This window comes from Aplysia californica, unplaced genomic scaffold, assembly GCF_000002075.1.
Source record: "Aplysia californica isolate F4 #8 unplaced genomic scaffold, AplCal3.0 scaffold00675, whole genome shotgun sequence".
NCBI lineage: Eukaryota > Metazoa > Mollusca > Gastropoda > Aplysiida > Aplysiidae > Aplysia > Aplysia californica.
Window position 1 is genome coordinate 367,700 of NW_004797945.1, and position 24,199 is coordinate 391,898.

At 40.0% G+C, this 24,199-nt stretch overlaps 1 protein-coding gene across 4 annotated transcripts in view; it reads left to right on the forward strand.

Moving 5' to 3' along the window:
• Positions 1 to 22,926, forward strand: part of LOC101862140 (inner centromere protein A) — a 26,274-nt gene extending 3,348 nt beyond the window's left edge. For 3 of the 4 annotated variants that reach the window (XM_005108290.2, XM_013088037.2, XM_013088038.2), the window contains exons 2-19: positions 849 to 1,083; positions 1,608 to 1,766; positions 2,557 to 3,178; positions 4,607 to 4,666; positions 6,532 to 7,517; positions 9,493 to 9,618; positions 10,636 to 10,723; positions 11,731 to 11,776; positions 13,620 to 13,681; positions 14,111 to 14,296; positions 14,753 to 14,862; positions 16,769 to 16,936; positions 18,147 to 18,222; positions 18,690 to 18,895; positions 20,105 to 20,213; positions 20,824 to 20,999; positions 22,116 to 22,261; positions 22,730 to 22,926. In XM_005108290.2, coding sequence (XP_005108347.1) covers positions 908 to 1,083; positions 1,608 to 1,766; positions 2,557 to 3,178; positions 4,607 to 4,666; positions 6,532 to 7,517; positions 9,493 to 9,618; positions 10,636 to 10,723; positions 11,731 to 11,776; positions 13,620 to 13,681; positions 14,111 to 14,296; positions 14,753 to 14,862; positions 16,769 to 16,936; positions 18,147 to 18,222; positions 18,690 to 18,895; positions 20,105 to 20,213; positions 20,824 to 20,999; positions 22,116 to 22,261; positions 22,730 to 22,911 — 3,684 coding nt within the window. In that variant the 5' untranslated portion in view covers positions 849 to 907 and the 3' untranslated portion in view covers positions 22,912 to 22,926. The remainder of the gene's footprint in view (positions 1 to 848; positions 1,084 to 1,607; positions 1,767 to 2,556; positions 3,179 to 4,606; positions 4,667 to 6,531; positions 7,518 to 9,492; positions 9,619 to 10,635; positions 10,724 to 11,730; positions 11,777 to 13,619; positions 13,682 to 14,110; positions 14,297 to 14,752; positions 14,863 to 16,768; positions 16,937 to 18,146; positions 18,223 to 18,689; positions 18,896 to 20,104; positions 20,214 to 20,823; positions 21,000 to 22,115; positions 22,262 to 22,729) is intronic. The other variant, XM_013088040.2, reaches the window with a different exon arrangement.
• Positions 22,927 to 24,199: the final 1,273 nt, after the last annotated feature.

A 24,199-nucleotide genomic window follows, 5' to 3' on the forward strand; every position in this document is an offset into this window, starting at 1 on the left:
GGGGGCGTACAATATGAGTAGAGGGATTTTTTGTGATACAGGATTTGCTTTAGGCGGGTGACTAAATGCGAAATATGTTACTACCAAAATCGAGCAGTCTTGTTTTCTCGCAACTTCGTAGTCCGGGAACGTTGCCCCAACCACAATTGAACTATCTGAACTTTCAGATATCTAAAAACCTCTAGCTCTAGAAATTGAACTCTATTTTCAAAAATGTTTCTTTCCTGTCCTTGCAGAATGAAAGATGACCCCGAACTCTCGCAAATAACCAAAAAATCTCGAGAATGGAAACAGTTCGGAGAAACAGAGTTCAAGTTTATTTTCCCTAACGTTCGGAGAAATAGTCGCTTCGATCGATTTATTTGTAGTGAAGTCTAAGTGATAGCCTGCCTAGAAAAGCCCCTTCCTTACTCCTTGGATGTTTTGCAGAGTAGCTCTGATGTTTTGCTTTGCTGCTTCCTTTCTCCTTCTTCTATCAAACATCTAGATCTTATAGAACAGTTATCCTTCACTTGCTTTTAAAATAATAATATTAAGGATTTCAAATTAACATAAGATGCAATTGAATTTTATACGTTTCCCTGACAAGGTTTCATTATTTTTGTCTCTCTTTAATTTTAACAACAAATTTATATTATAATATTTATAATATAATACGACCATGAATATGATGAGGCTGGACTACATTTAAAGATTTAGGAAATCATCCTAGCTTTTTTCTTGTAGAATCTGGTACTGTTGGACAAGCAAAATTACGACTCAGTGTATTTAAATACACCTTTTTTTTTCTTCTATTATATTGTAAATTAATTCCTGAATTTTTACTCTCTTTTTGTGTGTGTGTGTAGTTTAAATTTAGCAGGTGGATATTTGGAGGTCTGAGAGTCATTCATTAAGGGCTCTGGCCATGGCGAACTCAGCTGTGTGGTTTGCAGACTTTCCTGCTGCATGCCTGTCTCTTGTGGCTGCGACCGAGCGACTGTGTCATGACCATCTGCTGGAAAAACTGGAAGAGATCAGAGAAGGCTTTCAGTTTGTGGAAGAAATCGTAGAAGAAGCTTCGAAGTCATATGCCAATGACAGGTACCTTCCTTTTATATATTTTTTTTTATATGAGCACAATATGTAAAGATTTAATTTGAATCATTGTATGTTTAAATTTCAGCTTGCATGAGGTTTTTATACTTTTATGCATTGTCTTTTTTACTTTAAATATTCAGAATAAGTTTATACCAACTCCGTATGAACGCATAAAAATTCTCTGGATGCTCTATGGTTTTCACATTAAATTATTTGTAGCTGCCAATGGTTAGAGTGTAGATGTTTAGAATGCTAGTAATGCCTCTAGAACAGAGTCAGTGCTTTCATGTTTTTTAGACTATGTAAATCTTAATGTTTGAGATAATTTCTGTTGTTTCATGGCAATATAATTATAATAACTACATAAGTTGTTTTTTTATCCTAAAGATGTCATGTGTGAAGATTTGTGCCTTAAGATTTTCCTCTATGTTTTATAAAATTACACTTTCTCCTTATATTACCACTTCATATAGCCTGATTGTCCATTTTGTGTCATGATAAGAATGTTTGAAATTTGTTTTTGCCAGCCCCAAATTAAAACAGTTGCCCAAGACTCCATCTTTGAAACAAAAAGCACAGAAGCGAACAAGGAAGAATGAGCCCGTGATCGAGGAAGACTTTGAAGATGGAAATGTTTCCCGCACCGTCAAGAGTAAACCGACCCAACTTAAATTTGATCTTACCTGGTAAGCTACCTCTTTGGTTTTTAGTTCAATTTAATGAATGAAGTGGGGGGGGGGTGATTCTATTTTCTTTGCTCTAAGTGTGGCTTCAGAAGAAAATGTAAGTCAGAACTGGAAGGTCTGTTTGAAAAAAAAGGAAATTTCATTTTATTGGAGTTATCATCAGACTTGAATGAATGTTTTTTTTTTTGGTCCTTAAATGGAGTTTCAACTTCAGTAGCACATGAGTATTTGAATGCATATATTGAATAAAGATAATTTATCCCAAAAATGCTACTCATTTCTGGCTCTGAAATTTGGACCCGTAGGAGCAGGAGTAGGAAATTGGCACCATTAGTATTATTTCAATCTACCGCAGTAGAGATGCTGGTACAGATACATTTCCTTCCCCCCCTTCTTGCATATGGTTAGAATGGAATGTTCTACTGGCAGTTTTTTCTTCTTTGCCTCTCCCCCTGTTGTATCAATCACTTTTTCCTGCCCTCAACGACCACCACTGTATCAATGTGTTTGTCATTACTCAAATTAAAACTGTCCTGTCTTGTCAAGTGTACTTGGGCAATACTGTATACATAATACATGTCACAGAGGCCTCCAGTGCAAGAATATCAGTCTGTCCCAGAAGTCCCATCACCATCTCTCTTCTATGGGAAATAGGAGTAACACTTTGTGACTGTTTGCAATAAGTATTTTCATAATCTTTTAAATCTTGTTGTGATGTTGTGTGATCATGAAGACTTTGGACTGTTTCCGCATGGCAGGGTAACAGACTTTTTTTGTACTTTATTTTCAGCGAGGAAGTTCAGGAGGCAGAGGAAGAGAAGCCAAGAAATACAGGACGCCCGACGCGCAAGTGCAGTAAGGTCGTCCATCAACAGGAAAGCCCCAAAACAACGCGGGCGACAAGGCAGAGCCGTAGGGCTGCTAACAAGAAACAAGAAACCTCCAGTGCTAATCTCGATGCAGTGGTTAAGTCCGAAAGTGAGAACACTATAATTTCGTCAACTGACGCTGCTACGGTGTCGAACGATGAAAACGTGCCTCCTCCTGCGGCGAGGGTGAAATTAACGTCGAACCTGGCCAAGTCTGACGTCTGCGGTGAGGATACTGCAGGGGAAGACTGGAGCCCCAGCGTGAAGGATCGGGCCAACGCCTATGAAACCATGCTGAAGCAGCGTACCAGCAACAGCCCCGTGAAGCTCGTGAAAGCGGGCACGCCCGGCAGCTGTGGCAAGCCAGTGAGCTCCTCGAAGGTGTCTCGGAAAGAGGATGCTGGGATGTCTCAGTCGCCCATCACCGGCTCTGGCTCTGGTGGCAAACGGAAATCGTCCAAGTCGTCTGGATCCAGGCTTTCCCGCAGGTCTCAGCACAGAAAGTCCAGCAGCTCCGGCAAACAGATGTCAAAGGATGAGAAGGTACTTTCTCGAAACATGGTCATATAATTGATGCTCTATTTTTTTAGATGTGGGTTGAGGAGAACAGTCGCCTGTAGGTTCCTCAATCCACAATGCAAAACATATTCTTGTTTATTGACTGTTTTTGTGTTAGATAAAGTGCAATTGCTATAGCTTTTGTGGCTGCCAGGTTTTCAAAGATACTCTTTAATTATTTGAATTGGCCAGTTTATCGTTTTGAGGCAGAGATTTTACTTTAAAAATTTGGCTGAACAAGCTGGTATCTTTAAACTGCCGAGGCAATTTTATTTTAACATATATATATATATATATATATATATATATATATATATATATATATATATATTCAGTGGATCTGTCATTGGAAAAGACTGTGGTACTGCGTTCAGCCAGCTTCCTGCCTTATGGTCAAATTTTTCCATCTTTACTTTCACATCATCTTCTTTCTCAGCTCTCTTTCTGTTTCATTCTTCCTCTAAGGCTATGTTCACGCTAAACCCGGCTAGTTGTCGTCAGCCAGCTGCCATCAGCAACTTTCTGCCATGCAGTGTATACGGTAGAGCCGGCCGTTACTGTCCGCCAAATTGATGCCTCACTTGGAGAAAAAAAACCATGGCGCTTTTTTGGAGGAAGAAACGAATTATATTGCTGTGTTGGGTTTTACAGAACCTATTATTGAAACAGAATTCTCGGAAATATAGTGTTCACCCAATTCACCGCAATCGTGGCGTGCATTGGGAATACCATCATTTGATTCCTCAAGTAAATGGACTATACCCAGAAATGTGTTGATTTCATATGGATAAAACCAGAGGCCTTTCAAGATCTGCTTAACCAATGCCTTCCCAAGTGGCATTTATTATGATATAATCTCGGTTGTGATAGTTTTTTTCCTCTTTGTCGCTTATCACCGTTCTCCTTTGGACAGTTATGATATGCTTCTCTTCGTCCATTTTGCGGGGAATTGACTGCGAATCAAGGACATTCACTCTGTTGGTATAGTGGGAAATAACTTCCATTGGACCATCCAGCCTTTTGTTTTGTGTGCACACGGCTAAGCAAATTGCTGGCTGACGGCAAATAGCGAGTGCTGGCGGCCAGCCTGAACGTGTATCACCAGCTTTCATGGTGGGAAAGAAGATTATGGTGTAATGACAGATTCCAGCTGGCTGCTGACGGCTGCTGCCAGCAACTGACTGAGCTCAGTGTGAACTTAGTCTTAGTCTTCTTCGAACTATTTTCATTAGTCCATTATTTCTCATTGTGTTCAAAACCTGCATGTTTTTGCTTTATGAACGGCTGTTTCAAGGGCTCTGTCTGGGTTGTGCTGTTATATATTTACGTATTTCTTTCTGTAAAATAGAAACTATTCTCTTGCATTTGTGCTTTTACAATCTCTCAATTTTATTAATTTTTTGTTCTCCCCAGAAGTCAGGGGTTAAGAAGCCTGTCAGAACAAGATTACGTTTGAAGAAACAACAAAAAGAGGTAACTCAACTTTTTCTTAAGCTTGGTTTTTTATTGATGAATGGAATTGTTGCTTAAAAAACCCCCACTATATATATAAAAACAGTAGCCTATTTCTTTTTTTTTTCCTCATTTGCTTTGAGACTTTGAACTGGGTTCACTTCTGTTATGGTACAATGTGGCAGAAATCAGGATTTTTTAAAAGAGTATATATATATTAATTGTAGTGTCCCCCACTCTTGCGACTTCAAAATAACTCCCTTTCATTGAGGGACTTACAGCAATATAACAAGTTAAATGCGCATCCCTATCGTTCTCATATATTTTCCGGGGGCTCTCGTGGCCTAGAGGTTAAAGTGTTGGTCTCTCATTCAAAAGGTCCCGGGTTCGAATCCGGGTAGCGACAGAAAAATTTTCTTCTCTAAATTTGTCCCCTTTCACCTCATTTCCTGCTCTCTAGCAATGTTGTCGTCTGCTTTCGTCTCCTTCTTCCCCCACCCCCTCACCTCCTTTGCCCCTTCCTCTGGGCTCCTGATTCTTTCTGCAGCCTTTCTACTGCTACTCCTTCGCTTCTTCTTACTGCTGTCTTTCAGCCACACCCCTGATCTTCTGGTAGGAAAGATCTACACCTAGCTTTCTCGGACAAGGGCGAAAAATCTCGGAGGGCCAGTGTGCAAGTTGCGCACGTTAAAGATCCCTTGGTGGTCTAAAATCGATAAGAGTAGGCTTCGGCCGCCACCCGGGCAAATTTCAGAATTTCCTACCAACTGAAAATATTAAGTGTGTCCCGCGCGCTCATATGACCTTATGCAGTTGCGAGCGCCGCAAAACACTTTACAAAAACGAAATATATTTTCCTCTTCTGATTGACCAGCATCCATTAGTGACTAAGTCATGGTCAAATAATCTTTCTGTTTATACAGTGTGTTATTGTGTGTGTGTGAGTGCATTTATATATTGCATGAGAAGAAAGGAAGTAGTAAGAAAGGTTTTGAAAATGGGTATTTCAATGTAAAGTGCATTGAGCTACTTTTTTGGAAATGCGCTATAAAATGTGAAATCAGGCGCTCGTCAAAACAATGAAAGTCATGAAACTTGCTTTTTTCCGCAAGTTTGGGAATTTTTTATTGAATTTTGATTTTTGGCCCAACACATTTCATGCCCCTTAAAGAACTCATTTCTGCTTTGGATTTTTCTAAAGACGTCGCTTAAAGGCACCAAAAAATGTAAATTTTCAGTTACCACGGACTCTTAAACTAAGGAAATAACTAATCTTTGACAGCCATTTTTTCACAAATTTTACCTCTGAAAACAGGTGACCTCCATCTCCTTCATTCGCAAATATCTCGACTTGTATTCAAGATAAATGGATATTTTTTTCATCCAAATAAAGGCAAGTGAACAAGCTTTAAGATGATACCAATAACTCTACATGCCCAAAAATTGACGAGAGCCTGGTTCCACCACGCTGCCTCACAAATGTTATTTATTATTATTATTATTGAGCTAAGCCAGGAGTCAAACCCGGAACTTTTCGATCACAAATGTATTTAATGTCCTACAGCTGAACTAGACTGCCCTAAGATCAGGACTGAAGTGTTTGTCTTTCAGGACAGTAAAAAACTTACTTGGATGATGTTTTTCTCTTAGTTGATAAAATAATGATATTCCTTGATCATCTGTTCATCTGAGTCCTTTGTGAATTGGGTGTTTACTTTTATTTATTCATATATTTTTCATAAAGATCATTGCTATAACCCCCTTTCCCTGATGGTTCTATGAGCTTAGCAATAAAATGTGATGTAAATTGACATTTCAGACATTGCACACATACTGGTCCATTCAAGTACTACAATCCTTTTCTTTTTTTTTTTTTTTGTTGTCAGGATGAACCAATGGACACTTCAGACAAATCAGAGAATGTAAAGGAAAAGCGCTCGGCTGGGACTCCTGTTCAAACGGAGGGTTCTGGCGACGTTCCCGCGGATGTCGTAGAGTCAAGTGAAGCAGACTCTTGTTCAGCGGAGGAAGTGGAGGAGGAGGTGAAATTTGAGCCTCCTACCCCGGCGCGCGACGTCATGAACGAGACGGAGATAATTGTCACCGAGGTGTTTGACATTGAGGACAAGGCGGTCCGACTGAAAGAATATGAGAAAGTCCAGACGAAGACGACTCCGGTGAAAGCAGTGATAGCCATCACCACCACCGCTGCTGCTCTGACCACTGCTTCGTCCACTCCGGCTTCGGCGGCAGGATCCGGTACGTGCTTGTCCAGCGATCAGGGCTTCAACGACGGAGACGATGAGGAAGAAGAAGAGGAGGAGGAAGAGGAGAATAATGATAACAACAGTGGTTCTGGAAATCACAGCACGAGCCATAACAACGCCCAACAAGCCCCCGCAGTGGGCAGGTCCACACGCACGCGCACGAGGGTGCAGCAGAAAGAAATGGAGTCTCTGATGTCTGTCAGCACAATGGAGGAGCCGCCAAAGGCTCAGCCAGCGGCCAGCAAGGTCAACTCGACCTTCACGAAAGACAGCAGCCCAGAACCTCAACAAGAGGAGCCCCCCGTGAGGTCGACAAGGACGCGAGCCAGGGCTGTGAAACAGCAGGCGTTGGGTGATGATGCCAAAGTGGACGACGGCGAAAAAGAAACGAGAAATCGTGATGAAAAGGGAGAAGATGTTCCCGCGAAAGCGGCGGCGTCTACTGAAGATTCGTCTCCTGTTCAGCGGTCGACAAGAACGCGAACCCGCGCCCAGAAGGAGAAGGAAGAGGCGGCGCCAGCTGAGAACCAATCGGATGAGCCCAGCACTAGGACCAGGACCAGACAGAAGAAAGCTGAAGTCAATGCCCTCCTGGTGGAGTCGTTGTGAGTTTTTCTTTAGCCTTTCGTCAAAAGTGAGATATATAAACATGTTCTTATGCACAGTAGAATTGTAAATGGGCTGATTTATCTTGTCATGCTCATACTGTGCCGGAACAACATAGAGGGAACTGCTGCTTTTTCTTTCCTCATCCTTGCTATCGTCATTTTTCCTGTTTCTTTTGTATGTTTGTCCCTCTCTTTGCACTGCTATTTCTGGGGTGCCTTGATAGTCAAAGCGGACTTTATTCTGTTGAGGCTTGAGAGGTGAGCAGAGTAAGCCTGATTCCCCGTTTGGATTTCTTTGTTAAATTCAACCCCTTTGTGCTCATATGACCTTATGTTGTTGTTGTTAGCGATCCAGTAGCTTCTGAGCGTTAACTCTTCTGCATGATGCCATTCGGTAATAGTTGCATGTTTGTTCTAACTGTTGTCTTGAGGAGTAGAGGCAATTAGATGTGTGGGGTAGCTTGGGAAGAAAACATCCCCTTAAATCAATTAGTTTTCTACAGAAAAACAGATGATGTTCCACCGTCTCTGAGGGGTAGTCACATAGTGGGCAGGCAGCAGACCGCTTTACTCCAATTCGGTTGAGATGTTGGTTGAGGGGTACATGTTGTGTTCTAAGTTGGAAGATTATGGATTGATCTCCCCTCCTCAACTCATTGATTGGATCTTTGACCAGTGGTTTATTCATGTGGCCATACATCCTCCTTCCTGTCGTATGACCTTATCAGTTGTGAGCGCCGTAAAACCTTACTAAAACTAAACTATCCTTTTGTCTTGGGTTTGGTTTTTTTTGTCTTGTGGGTTTTGGGGGGGGGGGGGGGCTGGAGGAAGGGGTGTTGTTTTTTCTGCTTCCTTTTTTTTTGGAGGGGGGGGGGGGGAGATGTTGTTCTTGTTTCGTGTGACACTTCATTTTTATTTTGGACTTGAATTAACAAGGCTTGAATTTTTCCCCTTTGCCTTTTACTTACATGTAGCACAATTATTTATTGACAGAACCTTCTATGTAGTGTGTGTGTGTGTGTCTCACTCCCCCGCCCCACCCCTCTATAAAAAGAACTAGATCGTCCTTATCTGCTCTCCTCTTTCTTTTCTTTGTATGCTACTCTCCAGTAACACACCTCTAATCGTTGGCACTTATGTGACTTATTTTCAATTTCCGTAAACCTTAAACTCTTACAAATACTATACTAAATTAAACATGCAGATAACTTTAGAACGACAGATGTATGCCTTTGGCCGATATTTATAGTAGTAGCAACCATCTTGTTTGACGTCATTGAGGGATTCCAACTTTGTTGTCGTTTACGGTGGCAACACGACCGTAAAGCACTATCGCAGTATTTTTAAAGCCTGTAGCCTACAGCGGCGTGGTGGCCGAGTGGTTAGTGCGCTTGTCTCCAAAGCAGAAAGTCCAAGTTCGAGCCTCGGTTCGGCCACGCATTTTTTTTCCGCCCCCTCCTGCCCACCCACCTGTAATGGGTACCTGACTTCGAGTTGGGGAAGTAAAGGAATAATTTTTAAAATAAATATTTCTTTAAAAATATATAAGTTAACTGAAAAAGCATGTGATGTCGTGACTTTGATGGATTTATGAAACATACACAATTTAATTTTCTTTTAAATTAGTCCTTTACTTCCCAACTCGAAGTCAGGTACCCATTAGAGGTGGATGGGCAAGGAAAAAAAATCCGTGGCCGAACCGAGGCTCGAACCTGGACTTTCTGCTTTGGAGACAAGCGCACTAACCACTCCGCCACCGCGCCACTGTAGGCTACAGGCTTTAAAAATACTACAATAGTGCTTTGCGGTCGTGTTGCCACCATGAACGACAACAAAGTGGGAATCCAGCAATGACGTTAAACAAGATGGTTGTTACTATAAATTATATCGGCCAATGGCGTACATCTGTCGTTCTAAAGTTATCCGCATGTCTAAATTAAGCATAAACAACTATGAGTATTTCTTCTTTCAGGATGGTTCCAAAGCCTAGTGCGGCACAACCCGCTGTGTCAACTCACAACAGATTGGGAGCCGGGCTAAGTGACGACGAGGTTGTGGCTGGCTCCCCGGCCAACGTGTCCAAAGCTCAAAACGCTTGGTGAGTTATTACATGTACTTATTTAATTATTGATAGTCCCACACGCACATATACGTAGTCTAAACAGCCGTATCCACTGCTCACAGCGGAACGCTCCGTATCCCGGACTCTAGCATGGAGATCATCGGGAGAGAATGCGTCGCTGTTTCTGGCTCTTCCTCTCTACAGCTTTTCTGATGCACCGAGCCCCCTCACCGATGTATTACATGTACTTATTTAATTATTGATAGTCTCACACGCACATATATCTATTATCTATTTGTGGTGGCCGAATTTTGCTATTCAAAAGGCTTTTTAATGGCTGCATCGATCGACGTGCGGTTTTCGCCAAAATATTCTTTAAAATATTCCACAGATCATGGCACCCTTCGTTTTTTCAGTTTTGAGACAGTTTTGCTGCAAAAAGTTAAACTTCTTTATTTCGCCGATCGCTTTTGTAGGCCGACGCTTCTGTCTTTGTAATTTTAGAAAATCCGGAAGTGATATTTTGCAAGGCGCATTTTGTTTTGAGAGTATAGATCTAGACCTTATAATTTTTCTTATCTCTCAAGATTTATTGTCCCATTCCAGTAGACTGTAAATATAGTAGGCCAATACTTTTAGTTGATATTAAAGCACCGATCATTCCTTTCATTGGAAGGGGGCCCAGCTTGTATATATATATATATATATATAGCGAAAATGGGCTGATGGGGAATTCTTTTTGTTATGCACGAATTTCACTATGAGCTATGTGTTTTTAGTGCAAAAAATATATACATGTAATAAAACACTTGGGACCTAAAAATTTGTTCTTTATGTGTGTGTTCGCTCTGTGCATGCTAAACTGTAATAATGATGATAAATAACATTTTGTCGCCCCAAAACTATTTTGTCCTACGCACTCATATTACCGTTTGCAATTGTGAATGCTGTAAAACTTTTTACCAAACTGAAAACAAAGACCGCTAATGGCAGAGGCTTTCTCTCGATATAATGACACTAACATTCGGTCTATTTATCTTTCCTCGTTTACAGCGGTGGAAAGAAACGGCTGCTCCAGGAGAGGGGATTGTCTCCCAGGCCCAAGCGATCGAGATCGTACGTCGGTGACCCCAACCATATGGTGAGTGGTTTTGTTTCAGACAGAATCCTTCTTGTGGATATGAAAACTTTTTTTTTTTAATTTGCGGGGGTACATTTTTTAACCCTATCCATACGCCCTGGGGTCATTTTGTACCCCCGGAGTTGTATTCTTCACATTTTTTAATACTTCTAGGACGAAGATCTCTTTGAAACTTTCAGTATTTCTGAAAAATCATTTTGACAGACTGCTAGGCAAAGCGTACGGATCGTGGTGGCACGAGTTCCCCACGTTGTATGGATACGATAGTAAAACACGGCGTACGGATAGGGTTAAAGCAATTTTAAAAAATTTAATTTGCAGGCAAATTTAAAAAACTTTAAGTCTTGTGAAGTTTCTGTTTGTTTTCCCTTGGGCCCTTGGGTGGTTGAAAGGTGCCTCTAGTAGGTCTTACTTCGTTTCTATCCTTTCTTTTAGGGAGGAGGGAGTGGGGGTTGTTTTGTTTCATTTTTGTCTGTTTGTCTTGCTTTCTCCCACCACTAAATGACCATCATTGTTGTAATATACTTCTCATTCTTCAATTAAAACAAAACCCTGCCCCCGGAACATTCGACTTTAGTTGAGGGGGCCAGTTGTGAATGCTGAAGAAAACTGAGGAAGCAAAGTCCCAAGGGCAATTGCATCAGTGGCTATCATTGACTATCGAACTTCTATCATCCTTATCTCTCCTCTTTCTATTTTGTTTGTCATTCTCTTTTAACACCACTATTCTTTGGCACTACATAACTTAATTGTATTGCAAGTGTTATAAAACTCTTAGTAAATCAACAGAACAAATTATTCTACTGACATTATGTGTTTACTTCCAAAGCCTGTGGGTTAGGGAAGAGAAACTTCTCTGTGGCTGCTAATTCCAGGGTTATTTTTGTAATGTACAACATATAGATAGATAGAAATGAAAGAAGGGTAAATGGGGGAACCCTCCTGGATATTTAAAGAGGAGACTGATGAAGCTATTGGTCTAATGCGATTTGTTTTTCTGTTTTCAGCATTCAAGATCTCCCCTATCAACATCATCACCAATCAAAACTAGAGGTGAGTGTTCCTTTTCTGGCACAAGGAATAGGGCACATTGTTATTTTGTTATCACTTTTGCTGTTGTGTTAAAAGCTGAGTGTAGTTTTGTGGGTTTGCTCCTTTTTTCTTATCAAACATCGTCCTTATGTCTCATCCCTCTTTCTTTTTTGTGTTTCTTACTACTCAACTTTCTTGTAATGCCTCTATAATCTTGGAATTATAATGTGACCTTATTGTGTTGCAAGTGCCTTAAAACTGACTAAAAGTAAAAAAAGTTTTGCTGTGTGTAAATTTTAATTCGGCACATTTGTTGACGCACTGTTTGTCTCTACGTTTTGTTGGAAGTATATGTTAACTTGTACATTTTGGTTGACGTCAAGTGGAGGGGGGGGGGGGGGGGATGACAGAAGATGACAAAATGAAAAGGGAGGAGGGGTCATTGTTGGCCAAATTTTAGCTGACGTGAACGGTCCGTAACTTGCTAGTGGGACCTCCAAGTTTATGGTTAGGCAGTACTCGAGAAGACTAAGAAGAGGATGTCACCACTGGCGTCAGTGGTGAAGAGATGAGAAGCTTTGCCATCGTATGCAGAAGACATGGGTTTGAATCCTGTGTTGGGAAGATTTCTGTCTAGGAGTTCTGTCCGTCTGCTGCGCCATGGGATGTTGTATCGGTTTCCCCCGCGTCGGCCTTGACAAAGCAGGGTCGAAGCAGACTGCCTCCTAAATTAGATAAGAAGTGTCGAAAAGGGCGTAAACTACCATTAATTACTTTTTCAAAAAATTACTTGATGACGCTTGTTCTTGGATCTAGGCACACCCCCCCCCCCCAACAACATAAGGAAGAACACTGCACAAAAGCTCTTATGGGGGAGGGGGGGGTTGCACAAAATTTTCAGACAATCTGGTTGAGGCTCACATGCAGGTCTAATGTATTCATTTCATGATATTACCTTAGTTCATATGTAGTCAGAGTTGTTATATATATATACACTGTCGAAACTATGCTTTCAAAATGATGAAATTTCTGTCAGTTATTTGCAATTATTTGTATTGATTTGATTTCACCTAGTGTATTGGCATGTTTTCTTTGTGTGAATTATTTGTGTCTATTGGTAAGACCAATTGTTGGAGCAGTTACAAGATCAAGCTCAGTTTTGTTGATACATCATATATCAGTCTTTGTGTTGAGGCGTAATTCTGCCTCTTCCACTTTTGGTATCTACACAAACCGTAGCACATTTGCTTTGACTCACATTTAATGTTGTGGTAACTTTTGTTTTGGTGGTAGCAATGAGCAATGTCTGCTACCTAGTACATCTTTCTTTAGATAGAGACCATCATGAATATTGTATATGGGTGGTTGGCTGGTTTTTGGGCGTGGTTTGCTCCTTCTTTCCTATCAAACATGTATCATCCTTATCACTCCTCCTTCTTTTCTTTGTCCTAACACCTATCTTAAGCACCTGTTTGGCGTAACTTTCTTTCAAGTACGGTAGAACTCTTACAAAAAGTTTAAAAAAGTAAACCCTGTCTATCTGACTTAGTTTATCTTTACCGGAGATTATCGCTATTGGTGGTTGGCTCATGCTTTTGTTTGGTTTGCTCCATCTTTCTAATCAAATATCCATCGTCCTTTTCTGTCCTCTTCTTTTCTTTGTATGTTACAGTCTTGTAACACCCATAATGTTCTACGCTTTAATGAGGTATTTGTGTTGCAAGTTTTACAAAAATCTTACTAGAACGTCTATGCTTGGCTTATATATATTGTTATGAGGTGTTTGTGTTGCAGCACTTGCAAAAATCTTTCTAAAACCAAACAAAAACAATTTCCTCACATTGTGTACTCCGTGGTCCACCAGGAGGCGAGAGCCATGATGACGAAGAACGTGACGATGTGACGTCTCCTTTCTCCCCGAGGAGGGTAAGTGGCTCGATTAGTGTCTGACTCTTTTTTACTTTGTTGTTGTTGTTATCGATCTCATCACTGTACAAAAATCCAAAAGCGTAAAATTTTGGTGGGGTTTTAGTATTATGAGTATTACACAGATTAATAGAATAGTCCAGATTTTCTATAACATGTCCTAGGATAACAAATAAATGTTGAATTTTACTTTGGTTTATTATTGGATCTGGGGTGAGTTTTGTAAAGGGGATGGAGTGGTTCTAACGAACAGGATGCTGTAATAGTGAAACAATCACAGATAAACAGGGAAGTCCAAATTTTGCCCTGTATGTATTGCTCTATGATATTGAAAAGAAATGTTGAATTTTGTTCTCAGTTTTTTATCAGGATTTGCTTTTTAATGAGTAGTTTGTCGCTATTTTAAAATCCTTTTCTTTTTGTTTTCAGAGCCCAAGAGCTTTCCAGTTCCACAGCGCACAGTTGAAGACTTCAGGTTTCCTGAATCGCACGCCTAGCTTTGCACAGAACAGTCGAGTGTACAGTTTTCTGAGCGCCACACCCAGCTACCGTTCCAACAATGTCCTGACCTCGTTCTTGAAGAGGAATACACCGCCCACAAAGCAGAACAACCAGGTAAACTAGACGGATTTCGTTTTATTTGTGAGGAACGCTGACGAGACGATGTACTTCTCGCAATGTACGAAAGGCGATATTGGCTGAAAATCGACCCGAGGTCGAATGTGTATAGATTTTTAACTGAAGTCATTTTCTTCTAATTAAACTTGTCTTTTATTATATCTTATTAATGAATTATACAAATTTGAGCTATAAATTTGACTCATCTACGCCCTTAAGGCAAAAATCTGAGAAATCCATTTTTTAATGTCAGAAGCGTTAAACTTGAGTTTGAAAGTACTTGATGTGGTTTGGTTTGCTCCTCTCTGAACTAGATTTTCATTGAATATTTGGCAAAAAACAAAGTAAATTCTCTTATTGGGTTGTCTTTTTTGTCTCACATTCTTTGGGGGCAGCCTTTAAAAATGTCCATACATGGAACATCGGGTGTGCAGCATGGTTTCTGTCTCTCAGGTGATCCAAGAACAGAAAAAGATGAAATTGTTGGAGAAGGAATCAAAGGACAGAGAAAGACTGAAGAAAGCCGCTGAACTGAGAAAACGGAAAATTGAAGAACAGAGGAGGTAAAGATTCTTGGCTTTGTTTGATTGGCCACAATGAAAATTATTTATTTATTATTGAAGTGGTGGTTGAAGGGCGCCACTTGTAGGTCTTTCTTTCCTTTCCCTCTGCTGTTTCTGTCTGTCTGTCTTGCTTGTTCCCCCCGCACCTAATGACTGTTTATGTATTGGTGTGCTTCTTTTAACGCAAATTCAAACTAATGTATTGTATTGGCAATCGGCGATATGATTATTGATAACAGTCAGGTTTGGGTTGATTTAAATCAGTTGATTTTTTAAATTTAAATCAACTTGATTTTTTAACTAAAAATCAGTGATTTAAATCACTTTTTTTTAAAATAATTTTTATTAGGTTTTTACACATTTCAACATTCAGAATTCCTTTCCTTGGTTTCATAAAACAGATATAAGGTTTTCCATAATTGAAACCAGAGTAAAAAAAATGTTAAATCAATTTGATTTTAAAAATAAAAATCAGTAATTTAAATCACTTTTCAAAAAAATGTATTCAGTTTTTACATATTTATACTTTCAGAATTCCTTTCCTTGGTTTATTTTAAACGGATATAAGGTTTAGTAGACTAATATAATCATGCTTAAAAGTCTGCTTTCCCACCTGTCACTGTAAAATAATACTTTTTCATAATTGAAAACCAGGGTTGGGTTGATTTAAATCGGGTCGATTTAAATCAGTTGATTTTTTAAAATTTAAATCAACTTGATTTTAAAAATAAAACTCAGAGATTTAAATCACTTTAAAAAAATGTTTTCTGTTTTTACATCTTTAAACATTCAGAATTCCTTTCCTGGGTTTTATAAAACAGATATAAGGTTTAGTAGACTAAAATTGCTTAAAAGTCTGCTTTCCCCCCCTGTCACTGAAAGTAGTAAAATAATACAGTATTCAATTTACTTTTTTTTCATAATTGAAATTAGCATTTTCTTTTTCTTTTTAAACAAACACAAGCGCATGCTCACACACATACACACACTGTAATAAAAATAAAATGAAAGTTTATCTATGCATAATTACCCCCCCCCCCCCCCCCCCCCCCTCCTTTTAGACTGACATTTTCTTCATTTTTTGTCTGTAGCCATAATTCACTGATAGCAGATTAAGGCTTTCTAAAATTGCAGTTGTTTAAATTGATCATTAGTTAAAATAAAGACAATGCATTTTGCACTAAAAGAACATACTTTTTAGCCACCAAAAATCCCAAACTGTGTCGACATTTGTTTTTTTTATTTAAAAAATCGATTTTTTAAAATTTTTATCAAAAAAATCACCAACCCTGATAACAGTGTTTTACAAAGGGATAAATCATGTTGTATGGATGTGGGCAATCTCTTCTTGTTCATACCTTGTTATGATTAAGATCGTATGAGGATATTGACCTATTTGAATTTTGTGAGCTCTGGGGATAGTTATTGTTTGCCGACTGAGAATGCACAGGGAATGATATTTTATTTGTATTTGAGAGCATGAACTGTTTGCTTTAAAGACTTTTTCAGGTAGAAGACGAAGGGATGTTTCTTACCAAATCTAGTTGGTGGTTGGCGGGTACTGTGATGTGGTTTGTTCTTTCTTTCCTGTCAAACATCTATCATACTTATCTCTCCTTCTTTTCTTTGTATGTTATTCTCTAGTAACACCTCTAATCTTCAGCACCTCTTACTGTTGGTGGTTGTTGGGGGCTCTAGTGTGGTTTTCTCCTTTCCTATCAAACGTTTATGTACTCTATTCCTCCTCATTTTCTTTGTGTGTTACTCTCTAGTAACATCTCTAATCTTCGGCTCTTATATGACCTCGTTGTGTTGCAAGTGCGGTAAAACTCTTACTAAAAGTACATTAGAATAAAGTAAAGAGTTTTTTGAGTCCCTTGCTTGAAATGCTGTTTTCTGTTGTCAGACAAAGAGAGGAAAAGGAGAAGAAAGTAGCTGAAGCGAGAGAGCAAAAACTTCGCAAAGAGCAAGAACAAAAGGAGAGAATCAACAAGAAGTTAGAAGAGAAGGCTGTGCTCAAGGCGAAAATGACAGAAGAAAGAATAAAGGAGGAGAGGGAGAGACAGAAGATGAGGTGAGTTTCGTTGGTGTGTCTGGATGTTTTGTTAAATGTAGAAATTTTTAGAGATTTCATATTCCCATAAAAAAATTTTCTTGTAATTTCTTTATCTTTCTTTCTTTTTAAATTTTGATTGTTCTATAGATTTGTCTACAGGGAGTTGTGATCCTGATACTTTCTACTGCATGTGTTTCTTTTTAGATTGCTCTCATCGCAACATTTTGGCACTCCTGTTCTAGATGTAAAATGTGTACAAAATTTGTCTTGTTGCTGCTGACTTTTATTGTGGATGTTTAGAGGGCGCCACAGGCATGTCTTACTTCTTTTCTTTCCATCTGTTGTTTCTGTCTATCTCACCTTTGTGGGTGATTGGCGGGTGCTCTTGTGTGGTTTGCTTCTTCTTTCCTATCAAACATCTATCGTCCTTATCTCCCCTTCTTCTTGTTTATGCTTGTTACTCTCTTGAACACCTCTAATCTTCAGCACTTATATGAACTTATTGTGTTGCTAGTGCAGTAAAACTCTTACTAAATCAAATCTATCTCATCTTTTCTCTGCACCAAGTGACCATTCATCAAGTTGGTGTGATTCTCTATACCCAGCACCCAATCCCCTAATTTTTGTCTTTTCATATTCATGTGACTTTAAAGCTGTTGCTGGTTGATGGGCGCTCTGGTGTGGTTTGTTCCTTTTTTCATGTCGAGCATCTATTGTCCTCACCTTTTTTCCTTCGTGAGTGCTTGGCGGGTGCTCTGGTGTGGTTTGCTCCTTCTTTCCTATCAAACATCTATCGTCCTTATCTCCCCTTCTTCTTTTTTATGTTTGTTACTCTCTTGTAACACCTCTAATCTTCTGGCGCTCATATGACCATATGCAGATGCGAGCGCCGTAAAACGTCTACTAAAACAAATTTTTTCCTTCCTTTCTTTGTATGTAATGTTACTCCCTAGTAACACCTCTAATCTTATAAGACCTATTTGTGTTGTGAGTGCTAAAGTGAGTGGTTGGCGAGTGCTCTGGTGTGGTTTGTTCCTTCTTTCCTATGAAACATCTATCGTCCTGATCTCTCCTCCTTTTTTGTGTTTGTTACTGTCTTGTAACACATCTATTCTTCAGCACTTATATGTCCTTATTGTGTTGCAATTTCTGTAAACTCTTACTAAAACTAAAGATAAAGTTTCCTGTTTAAGTAAATTGTGTTCCTTTTATCCCTCTGGCTGATCAGACTGAAGAAGCAGATGGAGGCAGACGCCAGAAGAAAGCAGGAGGAAGAAGAAAGAGTAAAGAAACTGATAGAGCTGGTAAGGTTTTCCTCATCAGGCTTGTGAATTTTTCACTTTATAGCCTATTAATGCTCTGGTGCACCTTAAATATTAGTGGTTTTGGTCCGCGCGCATTGACTTAGTGCTATTCGTAATCAGTTGTTAGGGATTATAAGTTTTGAACACTGTCAGACAGGATTCCTTCATTGGGCTGGCTATGCCAGTGTTTGACAGATTTATAAATTCTTTATGTCGTCAGACTTTTTAAATAGAAAGGCACTCAATATTCTGCGATTTAGCTGTGACATTATCTCTTTTTCCTAATTACTCTGTGTTGTTGGTTTTATTTTACTTTTAAAAAATTGCTTTTGCAAGTAATAAGAGAATTATTTCTTTTTGACCGAGGTTGACAGGTTCTGTGATAAGAGGCATGGGTCTCAACATTGGTAAATTGTCATTGCTGTCCTCGCATGCGTCAATCTCAATTGTTTGTGTCAATTCCGCAGGAAGAGGAAGCGAAAGAGCAGGAGAAATACATGCAGCGAAAGAAGGAACATGAAGAGCTGGAGAGGAAGAGGTGGATTGAGGAGGAAAAGAAGAGACAGGACGAGAGGAAGGCTGAGCTGGAGCAGAGACGTCTGGAGGATTTGGCAAGGTTGAAGAAACAGGAGGAGGAACGCGAACGAGAGAGAGAGAGGATCAGACTAGAAAAGTGAGTGGTGTTTGCAGAAAATTTGTTTTGTTGCTGTTGTTAATTCAGTAGGCTTTGAGCTTTTGCCCTTGGGCCCAATGTCATGTTTAACCCTATCCGTACGCCCTGGGGTCATTTTGTACCTCCGGGGTTGTATTCTTCACATTTTAGAATACTTCTCGCACAAAGATCTCTTTGAAACTTTCAGTATTTCTCAAAAAGTCATTTTGACAAATCGCTATTCAAAGCGTACGGATCAGATTAACGAGTAAATTTCCTCTTTGGAAAGTGGTGGCACAGAGTTCCGCGTGTCGTATGGATATGATATAAAACAGGACATAGGATAGGGTTAAAAATGGTGAGGTCTTCAGCCCTTTTTCTTTGCTGCAGTATGGGTATTGTCTGTGGTAGGGACAGGAGAAAGAAGGAAACATTTGCGGGACTTAAATATATCGTAATATGTGTGGTCTGGCAAATGATTATTCTAGTCATGGTACTCAAGACAGGGTTGTCGTGAATTTTTTTGTATTGAAAAAGGTAATTTTTAGCCAGTGTCTTTTTTAAAGTGTGCACTTAACTGCTATGGGGGGGGGGGGGGTGTTTGTCTTTGTTTTATTCCTGTTTACTACTTTAAGGGGGGGGGGGGGGGGGTTGTGTTATCTTTCTTAAACCAATTTTTAGTTTGTGTTCCATCCCCAAACTCATCTTGTTTGTTACTTTTTTCCCACTATATAATAATAAGGATTACCAAGTTTGTCAGTTTTCCGTATATTTAAGGAACGTTTAATTTTAAAAAAAGATTACACATGCACAGATTGAAAAGAATGTCTGATTGCGAGTTTAATGTGCATTCTCTGGGGAGTGGAAAGTGCTTCATGCACACGCATGTACGTGTTATATTTTTACTTTTAGCTGTGTCCAATTCTGTCTTGCTGTGTTGACTTTTTCAGTGGGTGTTTGGAATGTCTTACTTCTTTTCTTTCCTTCTGTTGTTTCTGTCTGTCTATTTCACCATGAGGGTGGTTGGCGGGTGCTCTGGTGTGGTTTGCTACCTTTTTCGTATCAAACATCTCTGTCGTCCTGATCTTTGCTCCTTCTTTTATTTGTATGTTACTGTTTAGTACTCCTCTAGTCTTCGGCACTTATATGACTAACTTATGTTTTTGTGTCGCAAGTGCTGTAAAACTCTAACTAAATCTAAACTGTCCTTATTATGCTTCTCTCTCCCAGGGATCGTCAAATGGCCAATGAGAGAGCTGAGAGAGAACGAGTGGAAAAGGAAAAGAGAGAGGAAAAAGAACGGAAGATAAGGGAGGAAATGGAAAAGTTGAAAGCAATGGTGAGTGACACTGTCAGGCTAACTAGACTTTTTGTTACATTCTTGACCGTATTTCTGTCAGTGCATTTCCCCGGAATGCTCAGTGTTCATGAGACGAGAAAATAAGCATATATGATGTAAAAGTTGGAACAGCTAAAAAGATAACAAATTTCGTTGGATTTTCTGCAAACAGAATAAAACGTTTTCCATCTCTCAATTTCTGCTTGTTTTGTTCCTGCACTTATGTCCAAAAAGAATAAGCTTCTGTATTTATTTTATTTCGATATAATGTTTTTAATATTAAATGATATATCATATTTGCATTCAGTTCTGTTTCTCTACTGTACACTGACTACTCAGATTGAGTTCCACTTGACTTGATGAAATACAAAACGTTTGTGTGGTCCGCATGTGAAAAGGGGTTGGAGAGTGCATCAAAATTGGAGAGAGAAAAAAGTTCCTCTTTAAGCGTTTTTTTTTCCTTTTGTGTCTTCCTTACATGTTTAATTTTTCTGCCTTTAAAATTTTGGTGAGGCTATTAATTGTCCCCTTGGGAGGTCTTTTCTAGATTTGTCAACATGTTGCTGTAGTTTGCAGCCGAAACATGATGGGCTGTTGTTGTCAATTTCAGGAGAAAGAACGGCAACAGAAGAACAAGATGGCCTCTCAGAAGGCCCACCAGAACCAGAAGGAGATGGCCGAGCTGCAGCAAATGATTGACAAACACAACGCCACTCTAAACAAAGCGCCTGCCCCTGCTCTGAACACAACCCAGACTCTGGCTTCAAACACTTCTGTTGACAAAAGGTTGGTTTTTTCCTGTCTAAGTTCTGGTGGGACTTGGGTTCTGTTGTCCAAAAATGATGATAATAATGATATTAGATGACATTTGTACAGCGCAAATTCACGCTCAACAGCCAGCTTAACAATCTATATTATTACCCCAGCAGACCTGAGACAATTCTGAAAGAACCTCAACTTTTTGGAAAGCAAACAGTGCAAGCTAACATTTTATAGGGGCTAAAACACTAACATACTGTCAAGATCTTTAGCTGCCTATATTGTCGGGTACCCATTCCCACCTGGGTGAAGTGGGGAAAATTTGTGTTAAATGCCTTTCCCAAAGACACAACATTTGGCCTGAGACTCGAACCCCCGATTTCACAACCTCACAATCACGAGTCGTGTGCCACAAATTCTGTGATTTCAAATATTCTTAAAACCCTTCAAGTGTCGCTAATAAATAGCCTGTGGTGTCAGGGGAAATTGCTGTATAACCCGGATAGGTCGAACACAGAAGACTCAAAGTCACGCATCCGTCGAGCTGTGCTTGAGTCCCAGTCTTTTTCTTCTTTATCTTTGTAAGAAAATTACGCGGAGCTCAAACACAAACATGGAATAGTCGAACTAATTACGCCGTCGTAGAAGTCTAAAGTCAATGTCCTTTGAGGTGAACTTGAGACAAAATAATCATTTTAAAAAGTACTTGACCGAAAAAGGCAAGGTCGATAAAATACTACCTTCCCCCCTCCACAGAAGCAGCTAGCTGTGCTATTTTTAGTGCGCTGCTCGACACGCGTGCCTAGGCCCTAGGCCTAGCTAGACTAAGTTTGTATGGAGTGGCCGAGGGGAACAGGTGTGCATCACACAATCTATCATTTTGCCCCCAAAGTAGAAATCTTTGTTGCTTTCCTTGATTCTCTGACACAGCCGATGCCATAACACTGTTCACGTATCCCTCAAACTACTGAGGCTGGTCCCGACGAATTTGAGCTATCCGTGTTATACTGTCTATGATTTCACCATACTATGAAAGCAAATGTTTTAGAACAGTCAAACCAACTTACACAACAACTTAAAAGCTCTTACCTAACATTGTATTAATTTGTTTTTCTTCCTCTTTTTCCCGCTCGTGTGTTGCAGCAACAGCTACGACATGACGCCAGTGAAGAAGAAGGTGTACAAACCCAGCCCCAACCCTGACAACTACGATATCGACGACAAGGGCTCAGACGATTCCACCGACGACGACGACGCGCCCAAGAAGAAAATCCCTGAGTGGGCATTAGGTGGGTTTTCAACCCCAGCATGCAAAACCACCACATACATGCACAGCAGGCAACACACATACACACACACACACACTTTCTCACACAGCAGGCAACATACACTCACATATACATCAGTGCTTTTGGTAACCCTTGTGTCTTCCGTTATCGGAATGAAGAGGATACTTACAATTTATAGTACAGTTGAAATTGTGTAAGACAGCCACCCATTGTCTAAGAGAAATATTGTTGTCTTTGATCTTACATGTTTTTGAAAAAACTTCTTTAAAAAAAAAAAATTCTTTCCTTTTTAAAAAAAAAAGAATTTTTGACTACTCTGCTGTGAGCCGATATGACCTATTCTTCTCTCTCACCCATGTGTTTGGCTTCTTCTTTGTTTTATAAATCCCTGCAACCCCCCTTTATTCCACTGACCCGTTGTGACCTTTTTATTCTTCTCTATCCCACATGGTCCCCCTTCCCCAACAGGAAATGAGCTGCGAATCGCCATCATCCAACAGTTCTCCAACCCCCCTGACGTGGAGGCCATTTTCCGCACACAGCACATCGACGCCCCCAACCTGGAGCTGCTGTTCCCCATGGTGAAGAAGTACCGGTTCAAGAAGAGGACCAGCTCCGCTGTCTGGACCTCGCCTGTTCTCAAACATTGAGTGTGTGGTGTGTGTGTGTGTGTCTGAGAGTGGTGTGTGTGTTTGTCTGAGAGTGGTGTGCGTGTGTGTGTGTATTCCAAGAGTGGTGTGCGTATGTGTGTGTGTCTGAGAGTGATGTTTGTGTGTGTGCGTGTGTCCGAGAATGCTGTGTGTGCACATGGGTGTCCCTGTTTGTTTGGAGGATGAATGCTGTGGTGTGAAGTTGGTTAATAGTGAAGAAGATACCGGGACCGGGGGGGGGGGTTGGAGGCGGGCACCAGTTGTAAGTCCTACTTCTTTTCTTTCCCTCTGTCGTTTCTGTCTATCCATCTTACTTTGTTCCTGCACTAGATGACTGTTATTGTGTCCATATGCTTCTACGATGTGTTTACTCAAACAGAGAAAAGACACAAGTAATGGACAGAACTGATGTTGCTGAAAAACAATTTTTCTTTCTTTTATTATTATTTTTATTCTTTTTTGGGGGAGGGGGGGGGAATGAAAGCTATATGATTTAACATCCTTGCCTTGGCCTTCATGTTGCCGGTGTGCCTTAGAGCGGCTGAAGCTTCTACCCAAAATGACGAGCAACCAGTCTCAGTGACTGATGTGATTTACATAGATATATAATAATTATAATGTTAAGGAGTTTCACATCCAAACAGCTATGTATGCGAACAAAATTTTGTAGGAAACTTCTCGGAAGGAAGTTACACTCCTTTGTCCTATATGATTGATAACTATATCTGTTCTTTGTCTCGAATAGAAGCAAATGTGAAATTAGTCGAGTCGAGTTGCGAAACATAGTCAAGTTTCGTCAACCCACGGAAGTCAGTCAATTCTGGGGTCAATGTGTTGAGTCTTGTGAAACCTGTGGTGCAAACCCTTCTATTTTCCACTCCACAAAGTAGTCAGATGTGATTACTACCAATGCCAAGGGCATGTTGCCTTTTCGCGCTCGGTGTAGCATTTATTTCGTGAGTGTGTGTGTGTGTCTGGGTTGGATGTTGTCTAAGGTTGGGACAAGAGAACCTATTCATATTTCATAACCCACAAATTTCCCTCCTTCTTTGTATAATGGAATTTGCCACATATTGTTTATAGGCAGCTTTGTTTAATGTATAGAGGCCTTAAATTATCTACAGGCAGCTGTGTGTAATGTATTGAGGCCTTGCCTTCTTTCTGACATGATGAGCCAGCTACGTTGGAGGTCTGTCGTGGCAAGTTGAAATTGGGACAATTTCGCTCTTGATTGATTACATCACAATATCATATGTAGACATTGTTGTAAATGTTCTAGACATGGCCC